Source organism: Podarcis erhardii (assembly GCF_964252035.2).
Source record: "Podarcis erhardii genome assembly, chromosome: 7".
NCBI classification, from domain to species: Eukaryota; Metazoa; Chordata; class Lepidosauria; order Squamata; family Lacertidae; genus Podarcis; species Podarcis erhardii.
The window spans coordinates 12,695,810-12,720,317 of NC_138511.1; the positions used below are offsets into that span (position 1 = coordinate 12,695,810).

General features: G+C 42.0%; 1 protein-coding gene across 1 annotated transcript in view; it reads left to right on the top strand.

The window, feature by feature from the left end:
• Positions 1-773: 773 nt before the first annotated feature.
• HECTD4 (HECT domain E3 ubiquitin protein ligase 4) overlaps positions 774-24,508 on the top strand; it is a 112,560-nt gene continuing 88,825 nt past the window's right edge. The window contains exons 1-2 of the mRNA XM_081871458.1: positions 774-1,295; positions 19,472-19,989. Coding sequence (XP_081727584.1) covers positions 1,104-1,295; positions 19,472-19,989 — 710 coding nt within the window. The 5' untranslated portion in view covers positions 774-1,103. The remainder of the gene's footprint in view (positions 1,296-19,471; positions 19,990-24,508) is intronic.

Sequence of the window (24,508 nt, forward strand, 5' to 3'; positions counted from 1 at the left end):
GGTATACACATTTAACGAACAATACAAATACTAAATGAACATGTAAAAAGTATGCCTATTTACACAAACGGGGTGACCGGAACTTTGAAATACGCAACTTATTTACAACCCGTTTGGCTGAGGAGAGCCGTTTTGTGGGTTATGAGACTCTCTAGGAACCCTGGAAGGATATAATAGTATTGTAAAAGAAATAATAATGTCGGTGATGACAGCTAAGTGACGAAAGGACAAAAGTTTTATTATTTGCGCTGCGGGGCATGTACCCTGTGAGGTGACAGAGACATATTTGGAAGCTCCTCGAGGGCAGGGACCCTCTGCTCTTTGCTTATGAAGCTCTGCCACACGCCATGTACACACGGAATAGGTACAAACAGCGAGGACGACGGCTCGGTGGAGAGGGAGAGAGACAAAGAACTCTCCCCCTTGGGCCAAGCCGAATTTTTTTAATTTTCTGAGGGAAATTAAAAAAGAAAAGAAGCGAAGCCGCCGCAGGGAGAGCAGGCAGGAGGCGCCTGAGGGGAGAGAGGTGGGCGGAGCCAACCGGCTCGAAAGGGGGCGGGCTCCTTATTCCCTGGCGGCCAGTGAGCAGCCCGGTCGTCGACGTCGTCGTCGCCGCCGCCGCCGCTCTTTCCCCCCGCTCCCTTTCGGAGCGCGCGCACCTGTCAGTCACTCCCGCCCGCTGGCCGCGGCCTCCCGCTCCGCTCCCCTCGCTCTCTTTCTATCACGGTTCGGCGCGCGCGGTGCATGCTGGTCCCTCCGCCTCAGCAGCCCTCCGCCTCCAACATGGCGTCGCGCTGTCACCTGTGTGTGTGAGGGAGAGGAGAAGGGGAGAGGGGAGAGAGGCACCGCCTGACTGACTGGGCCCCCCCCCTCGACCCTCATCACCCCCCCCAAAAAAAATCCCTTCTCCCCCCCGCTTTCCCCTTTCTCCTCCTCTCCCTCTTTCTCCTTGGCTCGGCTCCTCCCCGCCATGGCGGGGGGCTGAAGGGATCCGCCTCCCTCCCTCCCTCAGCAACAGCATCCCTTCCCCTCCCCTACGCTGAGGCAGGTGCTGTCAACGCCGCCGCCGCCTCGGCTTCACCCGCCGCCACCGCCGCCTCCTGATGGGGTCCCCGGCAGGCGCGTCGGGTTCGGCGGCTGCTGCGGCAGCGGCCGCCGCGGCAGACTCTGCGCAGTGGCTGTCGGTGAAGGAGGAGACCATCTTCCTCCACGACGGGCTGATCCGGGTCACGGACCTGGCCGAGCTGCCCAGCGAGATCATCGGCGTGGCCGAGCCGGGAGACGCGGAGCTGGAGGTGAGGAGGAGGGAAACGGGATGCGGAGGGCGCAGGGGGAGGGAGACGGGGACTGGACCTGGCTGGCCTTCCTCCTCCTCCTCCTTCTCCTCCTCTTCAACAATAAGGTGGGGCAGGAGGGGGGGGGAATCTGTTCTTCACCAGCGCCACAACTGTAAACACACACTTTCTCTCTCTCTCTCTCTCCCCCCCCCAGTTTAGGCTTATAAATGGAGCGTGTATGGGGCGAGGAATCAGGTCAGCATCCTCATCCCTGCAATTTAGCGATGGATTGTGTGGGTGGGGTGGAATTCGGCCCCATCCTGCTTCTTCTTCTTCTTCATCATCTTCAGGGCCTGCTCACCTCATCAGAGTGGGCTTTTCACAATAAGATGTGTCTGGCCTTCATCATCTATTCTACATCATTAGATTTATCCCATTCCCTGTGAAGTAGCGTTAAGATTAGGGGAGCATCTTGTCATAATCATAATTGGGCTGTTTTAACAATAAGATTGGTGGATGGGTGGGTGGATCTGGCATTCATCAGCATTGGTTGTCATCACCACCACCAACATCTGACCTCCTTAAAGGGGCTTTAACAATAACATTGGGAAGGGGGTGTCAAGGTGAATGGGGTGGTAGAGAGGGGAGAGATGCCAAAGGGTCATAATTAGGCAGAGGATAAAGAGGAATCTATTCTCCCTTGTATTTCTTTCCTCCTCTCAGTGATGACGGTGATGGTGATGTTTTTAATCAACAATTTATTAAGATCTTTCAGAGTTTTGACATCTTTTACAACCCCAAAGGATAGGGATGGCGGAAGAGTGAAAGATGAGATGTTCATATGTGTATGCAGTACCCTAAATCAAGAGGTTAGAAAAGACAGGGTATCAATTCGGGGGGGGGGGGGAGTGTCTCCAGAATTTGTGGTGTTGGGAAGAAATGTTAACATTTAGGAGAAGTGTCGGAATTGGGTGTACCCCCAAATCAAGGCTTTGGAATAAGGTAGGATGTGAAAACTCTGGTATGGAGGATAAAAAATGGTGGGTTACTGAAATGGAGAGATTTGAAAGAATGAAAGAGGACAGAAGAAATATGTGACAGTGGGCATTAAGTTGGAAGGAATATGGGGAAGGGGAATAAAAGAAAGGGTGAGGGATCACAAAGAGCAATAATTGAAGGTGGGGTGCCAGTTAGTAAAAGATAGGGTAAGATTGAAGAGAAGGCCAAAAGGGGAATGGGGATAAGATGAAGAGCCAAAATGAGGAGGGTATAGCTATGCTGAGGGCACAGGAATGTTGGTTAGTGAGCAGACTGGATAAATTGCCTTTAGGCTTTGGTAAAATGTGAGGAGCAAGAAGAGTGAGGAATGGGTGAAAGGAGCTTAGGAGAAGCAATGTGGAGGTGATGGAGGATATACTGTGAAGTAGTAGGGGATTGTGGTTCCTAGATGGAGGATGGGGAGCTGTGAAATCTCGGATGCAAACTCAATAAGGGGTGGTGATGAATGGTTTTGGGTGGGGATGAGAGAGGAGCACCTGACTGTTCCAAAAAAAAAAAAAGCCTTGATGCACTAGGATCATAATTAGGTTAGGGGAGAGATTGATAGATAATTAGGAGAGAATGAAGCAACAAGTCATACACATGCCTGCCAGGTCTGACACCCAAATTTGTTGAAATGATGATGATGATGCAAAGGTGATTCAGCACCAGGGAAGGTGCAGGATGTAAGATGATAAGGCTTTTGGAACCTTGTTTTGAACCAGGAAGGGCAAAACCTCCCTGTCTTCATTGCCCAGAGAGCAGTCTCTTGAAAATTGATTTTATGGTGTTCTTAATTATTATTATTTTGTTATTTACCAATAATTATTTTCACAGTGAAATATCTGGGGTGTTCTTAAGTACTGAGTATCTAGACTAGAGGTTATAATGACTGTTGAAAGGCCGAGGGAAGTAGCTATGATTCTTTTCCACTTCAGCCTCCTCCTCCAGTAAATATGGGCAGTTGAACTGTAGTTAGAGAGCAATTGTGTGTTGTTTGAAATATGTAGTTTGGGGAAATTGCTGTCAGTCATTTCTGCTTGCATCTCTTCCCTGGTCTGCATCTCTTTCTCATGCACCTCCCTCCATCACCCCGCCCTCTCCCCCAGCAGTGTGGCTTGCAGTGACACAGGTTCTTTGTCAGAAGCCGGGTGGCGTGAACCGAATGGGGATGGTTCAGCAAGCGCTGCATTGAATGCTTATATTTGATCACCTGCAGTTGTTTAGGGGCTCAGCAGAAGCCCAATTTCTTCTTATTGCTAAAAAGAATCCTGAGCAGTAACAGATTTAGTAGCGAGCAGCCTGGACAAAATTATTACTGTACTCTGATGATAGCAAGGTTAATTCCTTGTTCATGCCCTTCAGCTTAATGTGAAAAAGAGACTTAATATTTCCAAACATATTTTCTTTTACTGTTGTGCCCATCCCCCCCCCCCGTGTTATTAAAGTGAATTATACTAGCTCTGCAAGGCTATGCTTTTGTTACTGACATCTGCTGTTTCTGGGGGAGTTAAGAATGCAATGATTAATTAGTCTTGTGGTCTGGAGTTCATTTTTTTGGTAATAGTACAGCTTATTTGCAAAGATAGAGTTGAACCCATTAGTTAAGCAAACATTAACGGTCAAATCGCATGTCTGGTAGTTGTTATCTGGGCATATCCATGGCATTCCTATTCATAAGTTGATCATGGACTGTGCCATGATTCCAAGGTTTGCTTGATTAAGCCTCCTGCTGTCCAGGCTTGAAAATTTATGTAAAGCTTGCTACAGAATCAAAATGGATATGTGAGGCCTTTTGGTAAGGTGAAAGAAACTGCAGCTGACAGACATTTCACTCTTGTACTGTATAGTATGGATTACAAATTCGACATGGGTTTGTTGGAATAACAACATTAAGGGTTATTATATTTATCTATCACCCCATGATTAAAGGAAGCCATGGAAGGAAGGAGGGAGTAAATTGGCACCAGATGGAAGAGGTAGCATTGAAGCCCACCAGACAGAGAACAGGAATATTGTGTCTAACCTGAGCCTAAGCCAGATAGTGCTAATTTTGGCACTAAGGTTTGCAAAGCCACTGGAGGCTTGGGATAATTGACAAGGATGGGGGTGGAGCGTCTGATGGTTGTGCCTTAGGTGGGGTTGGGGAGAGTTGACTTTTTTCAGCTCTGTTACAGACACTCCATTGACTGACTATACTACGCCATTGGTTCAACTTATCTAGAACCTGAGACACTCCAGTAGCTTTCCATTGTACACATAGCATAAACCCTTAAGTGTTTTGCCGTTAAATGTGTTTGCTTAAAATAAGCCCCTCGCAGCACTTTATGGTGTATTGTTGGCCACTTCATTTTGTTTCTTTACTACACATTTCAGACATTATTTCTGTAAAAAAAAATTGAGCTTGCCCCAGTACACCACTGACACACACTTTGGCAAGAACTTGGGAAAGTTGCCTCATTAGAGAGGTCACAGTTAATTAGAGCTCTTTGCAGCCCGTCTCAGTAATTGTGTCATGAAAAGTATTTAAATGGAATAACAAGGAGCTTCAGAAATTCATTCAGGCAAAGAAAGAGTTAGAAGTGATGGTGATGGAGCCAATTCAGGCTTTCACATATTGGGGGGAGGGGGAGAAAAGGGTTTGGGCACATATGGTTGCAAAGATAAAGCTTCCAAACATTGGCAGACTGTAAATTGGTGCAGCAGCATCTCACTGTCCTACTGTGGTGATATGGAGAGCCCTGGTGGTCTCCCATTTGTGTTATTCATATGCTATGAATTTCAGAAAGAGAGAGGAGAGTAATGGGACTGTTTTGAGGGCAGGGTGTTGTAAAATGGAATAGAGATTACATGTTACCACAACAAGGAGTATGGAGAAATAACACACTTATAAATAACAGATTCACAGCATACTAGTCAGGAATAGAGGCTCTCACTCGTAGTAGCAAGCAGTGTTGGAGTTTCATTTAAAATATGTTAGTTTCAGGGCTTCTTCAGAAGGATTGTAAACAATATATTTAATGTGGTTTTACCCTGCCATCTCAGGGAGGTCAAATGCACAGTAATAGTGTTTGCTCCAGGATCAGAAACATGGGAAATAATAGTAGGAGATGAATATTGTGCTTATGTCCTGCTTGTTGACTGCCCATAGGTGTCTGATTGCCCACTGTAGGGTACAAGATGCTGGACTAGATAGGCCTTTGGTCTGGTAGGCTAATAAAAATTGGTCCTTTTATACTGTCTCAAGTGTCAGCTATGCTTTGCTATAGGTTCATAATCTAGAAGTGACAAGACCGCTCAGTTGCAGCCTTACTGAAAAGAAAGTAGTTCTTGGCCAGTAGATACTTGTTTTTGACCCAACCACATATTACCATATTTTCCCATCTATAAGATGCCCCCATGTATAAGATGCCCCTATTTTGGGGGACTCAGATTAAAGAAAATTGGGAGAGATGGCCCAGAGTATAAGACGCCGCCTAATTTTTGACATTATTTTTTAGGAAAAAAACCTAGTCTTATACACGGAAAAATACGGTATATTTATGTGAGGCTGTTGAAACAATTTTAGTCTATCCTAAACCCCTTAATATGACTGTGGGGAACCTTTCGCCCTCCAGATGTTGCTGAACTCCAACTCCCTTCAGCCCCAGCAAGCATAGCCAATGGCCAGGGATGATGAGAACTATAGTTTAGCAATATCTGGAGGGCCAGAGGTGCCCCATTCCTACCTAAACATCTCAGAAAATGTGCATAGCATATACTGATAACTCCCACACCAAAGGGAAGAAGGTACCTCACACTTTTGTTTGAATGTATGCTTAGACATTTCTTAAGAGGAGTACCTGTTCTCTGGACAGCTGCTAGGGAAGATCAGATTGACAGATACCAAGTCCACAACTTTTTCAGTGATGGATCCAGAACTGTAGAATAGCTTTCCTGGGAAACTCCTTTAAGTGGGCTTTGAAGCAAGACTTATGTTTTTGTAATAACAAAATACCGTAAATAATATTGTTTTACTTTTTTGTAAGACACTTTAGAAAGACTTCTCTCTTTTAAAGGTAGGATTTAAATGATCATAATAAATAAATACCTACTGCATTTGGGCACCCCGTCATTCGTGGACCTGTCCCCTGTCATGTGTGTTCCTGAAAATTATGCAGTGATAGTAATTTTTCAGCAATGTACGTAGAAGTATGTAGCCAAACTTGATAACTATGCCCTGGTATATTCTTCATTCAATAAATATTATGAACTTAGGTATATCAAAGATACATACAAAGTACTCTCGGGTCCCCTTCTGATATTTTACATTCTGTGGCTAGAGCAAATAAGTTGAACAACAGCAGAGCTTGGCAGTTTGTGCTAATCAAGGTGTTACTTGAGTTGTCAGGTGGGCAAACCCCTCTCTGACATGCTATCTGGGGGATATTGTTTGTCCTGCTGGGAACTTGTTAATAGACATTTCCTGACTGACTACAATGTTCCTTGTGAGGAACAGGTTTAGACAGGCTTGGTGGCCCCAGTGGTAATCACAGCCCATCTGTTGAGGAGCAGGCCTCTGTCATCATCTTGTTCTATACAGTGGTACTTCAGTTTACGAACTTAATCCATTCCAGAAGTCTGTTCTTAAACCAAAACAGTTCTTAAACTGAGGCACGCTTTCTCTAATGAGGCCTCCCACCGCCAGTGCCCTTCCACCGTTCGGCTTCCGTTCTTAGACCGAGGTAAAGTTTGCAAACTGGGACACTACTTCCGGTTTTGCAGAGTTTGTAAACTGAATAGTTCGTAAACAGGGCTGTTCTTAAACCAAGGTACCACTGTATTGCGTCTTCACTCTCACCCTTTTGTGCTTCTGCCATACTTGCACACATACTGGATAGTTTATCAGTTCTGTGCAAAACTCTGGTGGAGTTCCAGTGTACACATGATGTCCCCATGCAAGTAAGGAAGAGCTACCCTGTTTATTTTGTAGAACTGTTGTCATGCACATAGAGCTGCTTCCCATATGGACAAGGGAGCCTTTGTTCACATGGACACATTTCCCATGCGATCAAGAAGCCTCTGGATTTGAGGATTTTAAATGCAAGGGAAAAGCTAAGTGACAGAGGCTACCACTCTGTACTTGGTGATGCTAAGCATCATTGAAGGGTAAAAAACTAATTCAGAGGAGCCAAATGAGTACCCTGCAAGTGTGTAAGATGGCCATTTCTAAAAACTGACCTAAACTTTGTTCTATTTCATTTAATCAAAGTCAGTGGTGCATATTTACCTGGAGCTGCTGTAAGCCCTAGGAAGCTTTCATGTGCCTTAGAAATTACTTTTGCTACTAACTGGTGTGGCAACATTCTCCAGAAGTTCTCACCAGTGATTCACCTTGTCAGTAATGGAAGGCTGTACAGAGAGGAAATTATAATTTCTTAACTGGCCTCATTTGTATCTCTCTCTTTGGGTGGCAGCATGTCAACCCACCAATTATTTCATTAGGATTTAACTCATAGGTGTCTAATGACTAAGCAACCTGTGCAGACGGAAACATGCAGGAATGCTCTTGGGCAAACAAGGGAGTGATAGTTCAACTGGAAATAAAGTTGAAGATGCAAATGACTTTTTCATTGTGAAAGGTGTAAAGCAGTTTATGACCAATTTCTTAGCAAATATATTATAATCTCTGACTTGAGGGAGTGGGTCAGATATTTTGAGGAATGTTTAAAGTAGCCATTTTAATTTTATGGTGTTTGTGTCTGTCATTCCAGAGGGAAAAGTAAATAGCCCTTTTGGTGTATGTAAGCTCTTGGCCACGTCCAGCTCAGCTCTTTGGATCCTAGCCTTTGTTTTTCTCCAAAGAATTTCATCCCATGTATTCATGGCATTGTCCTTTTTAGCATGTGCTCCATTCAACTGCCAGCTTGTGCAGTGTAGGTTAACTGAAATGTATGAGCATAGATGAACCTTCTTGTTCAGTGCTGGGCTTGGGATGTTGCCAGAGCTCCACAGAGATTATTCTGGCACCTGGGAAGCATCCATGATGGATTAATTCTCAGGCAAAGGCTTCCAATTGCAAACTTCCAGCTGAATGTTAAAAGGTGGCACCATTCAAATTAGTAAAACAAAACAATTGTTGAGAAGGCCAGTTCTGCTTCTTTGAACAGTGGTTCTCTAGGATTAATACATTTCCTATTTGGGAGTGTTTCAGCACATAAAATGAATGAAATATGAAGAAATGGGAAGGGGGGGTGTACCCTGTACTAGACAATAAACTGTCAACTTGCAAGCTCCAGAGATCTTTTGAGCTGCCAATTGATGAATCCTGCTGAGCATTACCATTATGGAGGAGTTGTGAGTCTTGCTTCCTAAGCACTGTGCTAAAAATACACCTCTTCGTAAGTTGCTGTTTTTTTCCAGGTTGGGATGAGAGAAGCTTTAAGTTATTCTGCTTGTATTTTTATTTTTTTTAATACCTTGGCTTAGCATATGCTTATAATCAATTGCTGCCAAAGTGACTTCACATTGGGTTTCAGTATTTGTGACTTGCTGCCTTGCACTTTGTAAGTGGCACTTCTGAAAATGCTGGTTAATGCAGAAGCAAAAACCAGAATCTGCATCTACATTTAAGACCAACCAGTCTACTGGTGTTCCAGGGGCAACACACTTCCATGCTTTACTGAAAAAGACACAGGGTTGTAACAAGAGGAAAGACAATAAATAGGAAATGCAAGCTTTGTGCTAGGCTTTTCTGCTAGGGAGCCTTGCGTGTTGTAGAAGTGTTCTAGGCTGCACCGTCTCTTCAGGCATAGTGCTGTCCGATCCTCTTGTCCCTTGCTGCAGTGCCATGTGAGTATTAGGGCTGTACTTATTGCAGGCAAATTTTAATAGTATTGGGAGTTTTCCAGGAAAGCTGTATACCATCTTAATATTGCATAGTGTTGATATGCTAGCCTACCTTGAGTGGTTAAAAATGTGGGCTAAAATCCTTTGAAAATAAAATACTAAATTACTGATAATCATAGAACCCCAGGGTCCCCCAAAGAAGTTGCTGCTCTAGACCCTGAGACAGTTTGGTGGTGGTGTGTGTGTGTGTGAGAGAGAGAGAGAGAGGGGGGGGGGCTTTCTCTCAGCTTTGGAGATCTCTGGAATATGTTAAGATTATATCTTAAAATGTCCTAAGCTGCATTGGAATCACATGGTCAAAAAAGTTGGAGCCATTGGGCATTGTAGTGTCTCTGCAATTTTGTCACGATACAGAGCACAGTTTAATATCTTTCAGCACAAAAGTCTCAGTTTCATGCATGTTTGATGTTTAAGTGACACAGTACCTAATTATCCGTCCCCCTTTTCTTTTGTGTCATGTCTTTAAATTGTAAGTTTGAGAGTAGGGACTGTCATTTTTTTATTGATCTGTAAGTTGCTCTCGGAGCCTTTTTGGCTGAAGAAAATGCTTTCAATCAATCAATCAATCAAGGCTGCAGATTGTTTCCATAGTTTTTAGACAGATAGAGCTCTAGTCCCCCTATTTCACAGTTAATGAACTGAAGAAGTGAAACAAGTGCCTTTCAGTTCGTCCAGGACAGGGATGGAAATTAAAACTGTCTATCCATTGAGCTGAACATCTAGAGAATCAAAGTGCATAAATCAAATGTGAAATGGGTGTTGAAATGTGTAGACCACCGAAAACATTGACTGTTTGTCGCTAAGTCCATCTGTATTCAACAGTGGTTCTTAAATTTCACTGGATCCAGGATGAGAAGGACCATTTGACATGCCTGAATGAGACCTGCCACCTCTGACATTAATAGAAGTATATTTAATAGCTTTAGAATTTGTGCAGACCCCTTTTGCTGAATTTGGCTAACAGCCCATGGGATGCGTAATCTTGGGAAAATATTATGACACCAGTAGTAGTAGCAGCAGAGTCAGTTGCAAACCATTAGTACAAAGCCTCTTTCAGGAAAAAAGGTATCCCATGCAGGAAGAAAATCCTTGGTGATACTTTCACCATTGAGAGCTGGAAACTGTTACAATTTTGTTATTGAATTTCTTGATCATTTTTTCTGTGGTGTCTGCAACACATACATAGTTTCCTCATTTTGTTGCTGTCAAAAATGCAAAGTCTGCACTCATGGTATCAGTAAAGAAAAAGAATTATTCCCCCTCCATTCTCACAAAATTCCTTGATGGCTTTTCAGCTCTCCCTTTTCTTTTATGGCAAAGTGGGTCATTGAAACTTTTCTTCTCTTTTTAGCCTAAAGCATTTTTATAAGCTGCATACAATATAAGCCACTAATTGGGCCATGTTGCTGCCACCAGGGAATCTATTTGCTATGGCCCAGTGTTAGCAGAGTGGTAGCACCTGTTACTTTGTTAATTTCAGTGTGTGCAAAACTCTGGCTTATTTAGAGCATCATTCAAACCTGAACTGAAAGATGTTTAACCATAACTTTAATTAAAATATGGAATGAAAATGAACCTTAATAATTTTGCTACCACATTTTCCCAGTGGACTATTCTTCATTTTCAGAAGGGGGCATGAAACCATTTAGTATTGTGGAGAAATCGAAATTGGAAACAGAATTGTTGGAACCAAAAACTAAGGTGCTTTCAAGAATGTATAACTTGCTGTTAAAATGGAATACACAAGATGAAATGGTTAAATCAGCTATGATAAGGTGGGCACAGGACATTGGGTATAATATTATGTTTGAGGACTGGGAAAGGTTGTGGACCACTGGGCTGAACTTCACTGCATGTAATGCTTTGAAGGAAAATGTAATGAAGATGATATATAGATGGTACATGACCCCAGTTAAACTTGCCAAGATATACCATTTGTCTGATAATAAATGTTGGAAATGTAAAGAAAATGAAGGAACATTCTTTCACCTCTGGTGGACCTGCCCTAAGGTGAAGGCCTTCTGGGAAATGATATATAATGAGCTGAAAAAGGTATTTAAGTATACCTTTACCAAGAAACCAGAGGCCTTCTTTCTGGGCATTGTCGGCCAGAAGGTGTTAAAGAAGGACAGAACATTTTTTATGTATGCAACAATGGCAGCAAGGATACTCATCGCTAAGAATTGGAAAACCCAAGAACTACCCACACTGGAAGAGTGGCAGATGCAACTGATGGACTATATGGAACTAGCTGAGATGACTGGCAGAATCCGAGACCTGGGAGAGGAGAGGGTCGAAGAAGATTGGAAGAAATTCAAGATTTATTTAAAAAAATACTGTAATTTGGTTGAATGTTAAGAAAGGATGCTAGATCATAAATAATTGTGCACCACTAAAATAGAAGGAATTAAGATGATAAGTAAATTTGAGGAAAAATTATAAACCTATTGGAGAATTTATAGATTATATTTAAATGAATTTGACACAAGAGTGTAAACAAGATGATAAATTGCCGGCAAGAATTGAAAATGATGCAAATGAGAGCGGGAGGCGGGAGGGAGTCCATAGATGTCAAGAAAAGATGTTATGATATATGTTATGCTGTTTTTATTTTTGCATTTATGTTTAAAACCCAAATAAAATATTTTTTTTTAAAAAGAAACCATTTAGTATTAGTGCTTACCTGGTGCAGAACTTGGAAGGTTGCATACCCAATAAAATCTGGCAGAACAGATTTGTATTTAAAGAGTGCCTTCTGGGCTACACTTTTTTGCAGGTTATCTATCATTCAGCATCTTGCCTATGTTCCAGATACCTTTCTTTCCTGTGACACTGAAAAGTCATCAGATTTGGGCAGGCTTGGAAAATCGTTTGATTTAAGCCATTAGCTCTCTATAAAGCCTCTCTTTTACCACTGTAGGCAGTATCATTTATTTATTTAATATGCTGCCCTGCCTCTCCTGTGCTTGAAGCCCCTCAACAAAATGAAATAAAATGAAGTCCTAATTGGACAGTTTCAGCAGCAGCAACCATCATCTCATTGCTGGCTTCGAAAGTCATTTGTAGATGTTCCTAGGTGTTCGTAGATGGATCTTAGGAACATAAGAAGCTGCTTATTATTATTATTATTATTATTATTATTATTATTATTTATTTCCCCAGCCACTCTGGGTGGCTCCCAACAGAATATTAAAAACACAATAAAACATCAAACATTAAAAACTTCCCTAAACATACTGTGACAGACCATTGGTCCATTTTGCTCTACACTGACTGACAGCAGCTCTTCAGGGTATTAGACTGGGGTTCTAGCTCAAGATGCCAGGGATTGAAAGTGGACCTTCTGTGTACAAAGCATACTCTATTACTGAGCTACAGCCCTTCTCCTAAGTATTGCAATTCCTTCTTGAAAGTGTGAGCTATGGTGCTCCCGCCTCTGGAAATGTAAGTGTTTGGGAGAGACCTAAAGGCACTGAGTTTACCAATGAACCTTTACAAAGTGACCAATGACTGAATCTGACCAGTGCAGGACTGGCCAATTTGCAGAAGTGACTAAAATGTAACTTGGAGTGGCAGCATATTTAGAAACAGCAAGAGGAAGACTTGAGATCCCTTATAGAAGCTATTGGGTCACAATCTTTAGGTCGTGTTTAGAGGTTGCAAGGAATCTTGGCAAGATTATTGAAGGTGTGGTAGCATCTTAGGCCAGGTTCTGGATGAAACCTATTGGACCCATTTCAAGCAGGTCTAATTTTGAGACTGAGACACCTTTGGTCACCTTGGCAGGTAAACATGTCAGGAAGTAGATTGGGGCAGAATGTCTGCCAATTTTGCTTCTCGACTGGAGGGAATGGGCTTAGGTGGGAAAGTATCTGATGGTTTTGGTCCTTGCTTGGAGGCCAGTTTCAGAAGATGATGTGGGATTCACCTTGGCCATTGGAGCATAATATCGCACAAGATTGATTCTTTTCCCAAGTTTGAGGGGAAGAAAAGAAGCTGGAGTGTATATATATATTGGTTTAGCTGGCCAGTTGAAGCCATCTATCATCCCCTAACAACCCATACACCTCTTTGTCTGGATTAAGCTATACTGTAGTTTACCTCTGGTGGGGGATGTGGCATGCTTCTTGTGGGGTAGTTTGTCTACCTTTGGTCCCCACCCTGTTCTCAGCTCCTATAAGCTGTCAGCATGCAACAGCAGCCACATCCTGAGAAAAGGTACGAACAGTGGATACAAATAACAGAAGGAATCAAGAGAAAAGACTCAGAGAGGAATCCAGAAATGCCACAAGCTGGCTTTCTGTACCATCCATTTTCTAAATTACTTGTTGGAGTAGCAGTATTCACAGTCATCCTGTAAAATCTCTAGCCAGGTACCAGATTATATTGCGATCTATTTAGGTGGCACAGAGATGTAAGTGGAATGTAATTGCACACAGTTGGAAGAGTTGGGCCTGTTTCTCACCTTCTGGGATGTAAAATGAGAATCCCTTCTTGTTTGCTTTAACATGACCTTGTAAACAATATAGGCTGCTGTGTGCTTAAGACTACCTGACTTCTTAACTGGACTACTGCTGAAACTTGCAGCTTCTTGGCATGCTTCTTGTGGGGTAGTTTGTCTACCTTTGGTCCCCACCCTGTTCTCAGCTCCTATAAGCTGTCAGCATGCAACAGCAGCCACATCCTGAGAAAAGGTACGAACAGTGGATACAAATAACAGAAGGAATCAAGAGAAAAGACTCAGAGAGGAATCCAGAAATGCCACAAGCTGGCTTTCTGTACCATCCATTTTCTAAATTACTTGTTGGAGTAGCAGTATTCACAGTCATCCTGTAAAATCTCTAGCCAGGTACCAGATTATATTGCGATCTATTTAGGTGGCACAGAGATGTAAGTGGAATGTAATTGCACACAGTTGGAAGAGTTGGGCCTGTTTCTCACCTTCTGGGATGTAAAATGAGAATCCCTTCTTGTTTGCTTTAACATGACCTTGTAAACAATATAGGCTGCTGTGTGCTTAAGACTACCTGACTTCTTAACTGGACTACTGCTGAAACTTGCAGCTATGAGTTTATTGTGAAATCAGTGTATCTTGTGCATGCAAGTTTTTCACAGCCTCCATATGACTTCATTGTCATCAAACTGCTAGGCCATACTTTTTCCATTTAATGTGGATTTCCCCTTACTGTAAAATATCCAATAAATAACTCATTATGCATCTGCAGCCACTGCTGGTGTGGAAGCTCTTTTTTCACCTGTGACACTTTAGTGAGTGACCTTTATTACCATACCTTTGTGTCCATTTGCTCCTCATCTGAGTACAAACTAGTCATTTTGTTTCTGGGAGTCCAAGCAGGTGATCCCATGTTCATTGTTGTCAGCTCATCAGCTGCTTGTTTGGTTATTCTTCACACTCATGGACTTTAGTTGGTATGGAGCCTCAGACACTCCAGTAATCATTAATTGAAATGCCACTGCTTCAAGTATTTTCTGGTCCTTATATATATATATGGAAGCCGTGGAAAAGGGGATGTTAAGGTGCTTTGCCCTCCTGCCAGTCCCCCCAAAAGCACAACCATTGTGGTGTAGTGGTTTGAGTGTTGGACTAGGGCCTGGGAGACCAGGGTTCAAATCCACACATTGCCATGTGAAGCTCCCTTGAGAGACCTTGCTGTCTCTCAGCCTAACCAACTTCACAGGGCTGTTGTGAGCATAAAATGGGGGTGGAGGAGCTCTTTGGATGAAATGTGAGATACAAATGTAGTAATAAATGCAAAGTAAACTACCCATTTCCCCTGTTATGCAACATGCTTACAACATTTGTTCTTGCACTTGGACACTTATTGTAGATCTTTTTAAAATTTGCACTCACAACACAGGAACAGAGATACCTAAGTACCTGCCCAGAATGGAAAAGGTAGTGGAGTGTAAGAAAGGAGAGTGATTGAGGGGAGGGACACAAAACACAACTTGGGGCCCTTCCCCCTTCATTTGATTTCAAAGTCACAGGTTTGAGAGTGTTTTTTGTTGTCCCGCTGCTTTCCCTGAGAAAACCAACTGCTGAATCAGAACTGGGGAAAGTGGCAGGACAAAAAGAAACCCTCTTGGACCCATGACTTGAAATCATGGGATACATTCTGTCAAGCTCCTTCCACTGGTGTGGATGGCAAGTAGCAGAATTGCAATGAATAGGATGACTAGGAAAAGGGGGAGTGTGTAAACACTTGTATGACTACGTGCACACAGAAAAATCAGATCTGAACAACTCATTAGCAAGAGAACTCCTCTGTGCAGACACAACCAGTCTTCTGATTCTGAATTGGAAACAGGATCCATAGTGCAAATTCAACAGCACATAGTTACTTGGGCTATGTTTGGGCAACTCTGAAGAGGTGCAATTTTCTTGAAACACCAGCATTTGCTTAGCAATGTATGAGATTCAGAGAGCTATTTCAGTCATGCCTAAACTCTTGTGCAGATCAGCTAGGCTCTTTGAACAGCAGGTCCCTATTTCTTTGGCTCTTCCTTCAGTTTCAGAAGTAGTTTAGCATATGGTGGGCTGCTGTTCAAGAAATAGAAGTCCAAAGCCCTTTTGGACTTAATCAGTTGCACAATTCTTAATCTACCATCCTATCTTTTACTTGGCCAACAAATTAAACGGGCCTTGTTATTTTGCCATGGTATTACCTCCACTAGAGTTTGCTTTTGTCTCATTCATTTGTCTCCATGCACGCAGAAAATTCCTAGGCTCCTTCCTCTCTTTGCATTTTATTGACCTTGGGATAGTTTTGGCTAAGGGGCTTCTGTCACTCTCTGTTCCAAGAGTTCTGTCTTGAGAAGATGACACTTTATCATTCAGCTAAGTCCAGGCCCTTTGGTGTGTACAGAGTTCAGTATCAACCTATTATACTGTTTTTTTCTCCCCTGACCCTATACTCCTATGTAATTACAATTTTGATTTCTCCTCTCTGCTACTTAATTATCATCCTTACCTTCATCAGCTTTCAGTTCTGACCACTGCTTTCATCTCCATTGCCATAACAATCTGGCAGGCTTGGGTGGAAAAAGCGAAGATTGACGCCTGCCAGAATTTGCATTCCTCCACTTTTTCTGCACATCATAATCTGGCTGTGACTCTAATTCTTTTCTTTTAATGGAATGGAGTTCTTTCAGGAATTGCAAGATTCTTAGATTTGAAAATGGGCTATAGGGCTACCTTGGGGAGAACGAAGTGGGAAGTTTTACTGTTTACCTCCAATAAAACTGGCTAGTTCTAGAACTGACAAGGTGACACTGCAAATTAGTAACGCTTAGTACCATAATGGATTTTTAAAAGCAATTGTGAATTTTGGGCACTGCTAAATCAATACTTGCAGCAGTTGCTAAAGAGTGTACACCAGCTGATTTCATTTGGTTAATTATCCTTGAAATCCTTTCTAGATAATCCAATTTGTTGTTTGTTGAGTTCGTCCTTGAAAATTATTTAGAAATAACACAAAATGCAATTTAAATTGTTCTGGGGGAAAACCTTGGTATTGCATGTCATGTAATCTCACCTACAAAACCAAAAGAGCAGCTCTTAATGACCAGAACATTGTAAATTCAGAAGAGATAAGATAGCCCGTTAGATATTTGAAGATGACTGTCGCATGAAAGATGGAGCAAGCTTGTTTTCTCCTGCTCTGGAAGGTTGGTCTGAACCAATGGCTCCAAGTTACAAGAAAGGAGATTCCAACTAAACACCAGGAAGATCTTTCTGCTGGTAAGAGCTGTTCAGTAGCAGAACTGTCTTCCTTGGAATGTGGTGGACTTTCCTTCCTTGGAGGTACAGTATTTAATCAGAAGCTGGATGGCCATCTGCCATGGATGTTTTCATTGAGATTCCTTCATTGCAGGGGGTTGGACTAGATGACCCTTGGGAATCCTTCAAACCCTACAATTCTGTGATTCTATTATTATGTTTGCGAGTATGGATCAGGAACATTAAAGAGGACAGGAGGGGAAATCAGCAGAAGGGTTCCCCCCACCCACCCCACTGCCACAGCTCTGGCTTTAACTGCTTGGGTATTAACGCGCGGTGATGAAACTGGTGAGGTCAGGAAGTGAATTAAGCTTAGGTGCTTTTCCCAGGGTGGGAATAAGTGGTAGAGCAGACGTATAAGCAGTGGCCAATCAGTAGCAGGAAATTAGTGTGGTTTATGCAAAAGTTATTTGTTTTCTATAGAAGAACAAGAAAAAGGTACAGAAAGTGTCAATTTACACAAGTAGTGGGGAACCTCTAGCTTGTGGGTCTAATTAGGCTGCAAGATTTTGAGAGTTGGCCTGCCAAGTGGTTTCAGATAAACCACGCTTACCTAAAAGGAAAATAGGAATCAATTGAAATGGTTTACTCATTATGTGAATACTTGCGTAACATACAATTTCCTGAAAACGCATTGTGTTCGGCTAATGAGACCTGCATGTACTATATTGATACCTCAGAACATTATGAGTGATCTTATCCTCTGTATTCAATAAATGGCTACCAATTTACCTTAAATCATTTTATTGTCTCCCCCCCTCCTTTAAAATTATTATTATTATTATTAATAATAATAATAATACCATGCCCATCTGACTGAGTTGCCCCAACCACTCTGGGTGGCTTCCAACATCATGAAAAGACAAACGTCTGTTCTATAAAGGGGTTTAAATGATACATATTTATACTATGTAACAACACATTTATACTATGTAAATTGCACATTGTTCTGTTGGTCACAAGCTGTTTAATATAAAAAACATTTCAAGTAATATCACATTTTCTTAATGCTAAGAAATTCAAAGATGGCGATAAAGATAAAACACAGATTTTTCCTTTCATTTGTTTGGGTTGGCAGAGTAGGTGTTTTTGTGACCAACATAATTTGCTAAACCAGTATGCGTCGCATTGTATTAAGCTTATCTGATTTTATTTTTTACTTAAAATTTCTTCTCCGTATAGCAAATGAGAAAGCAAAATTGTCACTAAATTAAGTCTCATTAACCTATTGTCTGTTTTCTTGATGAGGTGTTTAGCTGAAGATTAGAAAAAAATAGAGAAATTCTGCGTCATCTTTCATGTAATGCTTCTGGTTGTTTTACTCAACTGTAGAATGCCACTTTGAAAAACTGTTGCCAGTTAATGAAACTTTGGAAAACTAAAATGATATACGTAGTATATATTTATTATAGATGGAAAATGTAGTTTGACATACCCCACCATGTCATTATCTTGTAACCCTTTGTGTTCGGACATAAAAATATGTGTTTTTTTCTATAGAGTTTCTTATGTTTCCTATAGAATATTTCCCCCCTATATTTTACACTTGCTTAATCATGAATCCTTTTACTTGTTTAGTTTCTGTTCCATATTTTATGAGTATTTTATGTATTTTTGATAATATATATTTATTTTAGTGTTTAATTTCTCAACATCTGTTAATTCACTTAATTTCCTCTGTATTTGAGCCGGAGGAAAGACTTAAAATACAGTTTTGATACTTAGCAAAGCTAGTCTTTGCTCAGAGGTATAAGCATTTGCATTATTGTGCTGTTCCAACAAGACAGTTAGCTATGGCTTAATTTCTAAGAAACGGAAACTAGCTAATTAAAGAGGAAAGAACTGCCCACTTTGATTCTCTGTTATAATCTTCCATATCATTTTTATTTGAAGTGGTGTTGCTTGTTCTCAGGAGGAGGGAGGTATGTCATAGCATCTTGTATCTGATGGGAAGCTAGCTGAAGAGTGAGGCATAATGTACAGCTTCAGATCTCATAGCTTTATTTGTAGTGCACAAGGAGAGAAAGTTCTGTCCATGAGTTTTCTCCCAGTGCTAATTAACATGTAGGATGCAAAATTCATGGAGATTGTAGCTAGGGAGAAAAGACTAAAAACTTCCCTTCCTGTGTACAGTGATCTGGGTTGCAATCCCCCTTATCCAACATGCTCAAATTTATTTGATGTAAATTTAATTTACTAAGCATCTTAAAAATATTTATTAAATGTGATTACAAATCGTGTTGCAGTTGTTACCTCCTAAAGTGCACAATTTGTTCAGTTAGTCCTGAATTTAGATGACCTGATTCATCTGAATCATATGGTTTTATTTTATTAGAACTTTCTGCCTTTGCATCATATTTATTTACACGTTAGGAACTGAAAACAAGTGCCTTGACTTGTGCAAAAGTTCTTCTATAGGCATCCTGCCACATTAATTCACCAGCATGCACTTATTTTCCCTGCCTAGATCTTAACATTTGAAACCAAGAATCCAACGGAGCTGTCAGAGCGCCTGCGTTCTGTCTGTGGAAATCAGAGCAACGCCTATGCCCGCCTGCTAGAATACCGCTTGAATGCTCTGCGTGGACTCTGGAATGCCCAGCGCCAGCTTGCCTTGGAAGAACAGCATGAACGGGAAAACTCTGGGGATGAGGAAGCCCTTGCCTTGCTCAAGCGGCAAGGCCTGTTACAGCAACCCGAACAAGCACCGTTCACTTCTCGGATGGGGCTGCTCTTGGTCTTCCCTCTCATTGAGTCCCAGAGCAGAACAGACCCTTCCCTTTGTAACATAACTGCTGAGGTGCTCTTGACTTGCCTTCGTGACTGTCAGCCCTTGAGCTTGACTAAGGAGCCTGTGGACTGTCTCAATGGCATTGAGTCCTTGCTCTGCTCATGGCTGGAGGAGACGTCCACTTCAGGCCAACAGATTCCACAGAAGCAAAAAGAAAACGCTGCTGCTGCCCTTGTTGCCTTGGCTTGTGCAAGGTAGGAGAGGTGTAGGGTGGGAAATCTGGGCGTGCAGATCATTTCATTGCTCACCTTTTGTATGCCCATGTTAAACTGTGGCAGAAATATTAAGATGTGCCCAGGGATTCAGGACTGTGCTCAGGGATGGGAATTTGGCCTTGTTGTCCAATTGCCTCCTTTTCCACCTAGCCACAACTTTTAATTTCTAGCAGCAGAGGGAAGAATTTGTACTGGCATGGATTGAGGCATAGGTGGCAGTGGTGGGACGTTGTTTGCTTCAGGATTGGTCTAACACAGCCTTCCCATATCATAAAAGCAGGGGTTCCCCATTAGCTAAGTACTGCGGACCCCCTGTTTTTCAAAAGCCAAGCCATGGACCCCCTACTTTTGAACATTTTGTTATCTCTGTGGTAGTTTTTGTTATGTGAATGGTGCTATGCAGTGCTTTTTTTCCCTAAAAAAAATGTTTAGGGGTACTCTCATTTTCCTACTCATATTGAAATACTGCCCCTCAATGAGGCCAAACTTAGATTCACAAAATGTTTAGGGGTCTGCATCCCCCCAGAAAAAAAGCACTGGTGCTATGGTCTGCTGGGTGGGTTACACGAACCCTCAGTTGGGAACCACTAATTTAAAGGAACCTGTACAGTGGGGTTTCTGTTGTTTTGTGGGTCAAGGAATCCATTTGTGAATATTAAAGTACACTAAGGTCCCGCTTTCCAAACACAATGCATTCCCAGCAAATCATTTGTTAGGTGAGCATTCACATAATAAACCAATGATTTCCTATGGGAACTTTTGTAATCTGTGATATATCTCTCTCCCGTCTTGCCATGGTTTCTTCTAAAATGGCTGTAGCCAATCACCAAAAGAAAAAAAAAAGACTTGGGCATGTGAATGTTTTGTTGTAGAAGAGCTCTCTATAAGTAAAGGCATAAGAATTACAAGTAAAATGTAGCTTCCCACATTAGTATACACTGTGCAAAAACAATTAGCAAGTTTTTAAATATTTTGAAGACCAGATCAGTAGAACTATGTTTTCTTAAATGTTTTATAATTAATATAGGCATGTTCTTTGCTCCAGCTCTTCTTTCTTTTATTCCTTTTTAGATTATGCTTTTGAGCATCAGTAGGTTCTTTGGATGCAAATGCTAGTCTGACTTACAGATAATGTGTCAGAAAGCTCAGGTATATGGGTGGACAGTTCTGAGAAATGGCACTTACTAATAATCTATTGATTCCAGAAAATCCTGGTACAGTGGTGCCTCGCAAGACGAAAAGAATCCGTTCCGCGAGTCTCTTCGTCTAGCGGTTTTTTCGTCTTGCGAAGCAAGCCCATTGACGGCTTAGTGGATTAGCGCTATTAGCGGCTTAGCGGCTTTTAGCGGCTTAGCGGATAAGCGGCTTAGAAAAAGGGGGGGGAGGAAAAAAACCCCGCAGGAACTCGCAAGACATTTTCATCTTGCAAAGCAAGCCCATAGGAAATTCGTTTTGCGAAGCACCTCCAAAACGGAAAACTCTTTCGTCTAGCGAGTTTTCCGTCTTGCGAGGCATTCGTCTTGCGGTCGCACCACTGTATTGGATATTCTTTAGCTGCCTTAGTGCCAGGGAAGGAGGCTTCAGACCTTGGATTGGGATTGGGATTGACCTTGTTGCCCCTGCTGGGATTCCTTTATGTAGCATCACTGGATCTTGTGAAACTGATGGTTTGAACATTAGCTCAGGGAACATGAGATTTCCAAATATGCATATATGGGATTAATGTCATGTAATAATTCTGTGGTCTCATTTTTAATCATTTTTCAGAAGTAGACTAGCAAAGTAGGTTTTTGTTTTTGTTGTGCCTCCAGATCATTTATGACTTAGCAGAAAACAAAACCATAAAGCTATATTTAGAGAACATGATGCCATCATTTTCCAGCCGTGAACCATAAAGATCTCAATAGATACACAATTTGTATTATACTCAAAATGTTTAAATAAAAACAAACTTGCAGAAAGGGTTACAGTGAGTTGTGCTGGCTTTTATTTGAGTTGCAAAAATTATTAGATAGAAATGGTTGAGAATCCCAGCACTTTTAATGGGCAAATTGAGAACAGCTGTCAAATTAAATTTCTCCCCCATGTTTGTCTCACTGCATTGCCAGTATTTATTCATGGACTCTTCCTGGAATTTTCACTGTCATCTGAATAAAGCATGACAGAATCATTTGATATACCTGGATGTATGCAGCTTCTTCAAACATTTTAAAAAGTAATTTTTGAGTATAATACAAACAATGCAATGCAGGTAAACCTCAAGACCATGGGTAGGCAAACTAAGGCCCAGGGGCTGGATCCAGCCCAATCGCCTTCTAAATCCGGCCCGCAGACGGTCCGGGAATCAGCGTGTTTTTACATGAGTAGAATGTGTCCTTCTATTTAAAATGCACCTCTGAGTTATTTGTGGGGCTTGCCTGGTGTTTTTACATGAGTATAATGTGTGCTTTTATTTAAAATGCATCTCTGGGTTATTTGTGGGGCATAGGAATTGGTTCATTTCCCCCCCAAAAAATATAGTCTGCCCCCCCACAAGGTCTGAGGGACAGTGGACCGGCCCCCTGCTGAAAAAGCTAGCTTGACCCCTGCTCAAGACAATCACATAAAGAAAACAAGGAGAGAGAGAGAGAGAGAGAGAGAGAGAGGGGCCACAGGTCAGTTTCACAGTTGACAGATAACCTAAAGAAGAATGGGATAAAAGGAGAGGAGGGAGATGAGGAGGATAACACAAGAGTTCAAGTTGAATGAGTTTTTCAGTGGCTCATCTGAGAAGATGGTGGAAACTGCCCTCCTATAGAATCACTGATGAGGGAGACCAAGGGGAACCAAGCTGTGGCAAAAGCATCAGGTTTTACACAATTCATAACAAGCCAGATGGCATGACTCAGTTTCTCAGGTAAAGCTATGAAACAAAGGGCTTATACATGCCCGCCAGGATAAAGTCTGAGTACATTTTCCAACTTCCTGCAATAGTCATCCAGGCTGCTACAAGGAGAAACATCAACAGATCCTTAGGGGAGCAATTTAGGGCCAGTAAAAATGATAATGGAGCAAGTACAGGAGACTTAGGAACAGTTTGCTTATTATTATATTATATTATATTATATTATATTATATTATATTATATTATAGTTATAGTATAAGTTGGAATTAAATATATTATCCCAGAAATGCTCAACGTAGGGAAAAGCTGCCACATACAGAATGCCTCAGTCCTCACATCCACTCCAACAATTCGGCGACACTGCCATAATTTAAGCAGTGTGAGGTACTGTTACAGGAAAAATCCGAGGGCTCCCTTGGACAAAACAAAGACACCAACCAGGATAACTTGGAGCAAAACAGCAGCCTGTAGGCTTGGCCTTTATTGAACTGTTGCAACAGGGTATTCCCCTCACGTGCAGGAGAGAGGAAAGACCCAGAAGAATAGTGTACAAGGTCTTATAAAAACTTTTGAAATTCCCCTCCTCTAGATCAAGCCCACCCCCAGGAACATCATGCATACATTACAGAAAGGAGGGGCTGAGGGAGGCATACATTACAGAAAGGAGGGGCTGAGGGAGGCATACATTACAGAAAGGAGGGGCTGAGGGAGGCATACATTACAGAAAGGAGGGGCTGAGGGAGGAGTTGGTGGTAACCTGAGTGTCTTGTCACCTGGCTGGTTCCCCCTTTCCCCCTCCCCATGAGTACTTTCCAGGTGACAGAGGGGAGTTGGCAGTTTCCTGCCCCCTGAGGGAAGATCTGATCATTGTCCTTTGTTTCAGTCCATACTGAATCCACTCCCATATGCAAGTTCTTTGTGATCTTGATTGTCTTCTGTCTGGGATCATCAGGGTTGGTATGGGCAGGGCTCCTGTGGATGTGCTGAGACAGTGAAGGGATTATGGCTGACCAGGACTAAGCCACCCCCCTTTGTTAGTTCTTGTCATATGGAGTAAAAATAATATGGAACAGTGCAAATCCGATGTATGGTTGATTTTCTATGAATTTATAACAGAAATGTGGCGTATGTAGTGTGTGAGTGTGTAGTTTATACAAACAGAATGATTGGGGTGGGGGGGTTCCTGCTACAGTACCAACAATGAATTAGCTTAAGAGAAGCTTTTTTAATTCCTGCAGACTAAGAGTCCTACATTCTATGTATCTTTACTAGAGTTCCTAAACAGTTGTACAGTTTGTGCTATGTACCTTATTAAGGTCTCCTGCTTTGAAGGTAACTTCCATATAATTTGTAAACGTTCTCCTTGCATGGTTGTATTGTGCCAGTCTTTCTCAATGGACTTCTAAAACCCAACCAAATATGGTACTTTGCATGATATTTAGCTTCCAGGGCTTTGCTACTCTTCTGTTGTTCATTCATTCTCATCTACCAGTATTTTAATATGAATTTTCACAGAAGGTGCATACATCTTCTTTATGGTACAGGTTTGAACTCTCACAAATTTTGTCAAATTGTTGAATAACTTCCTCTTTCCCCCATTTTTTCTCTCTTTTA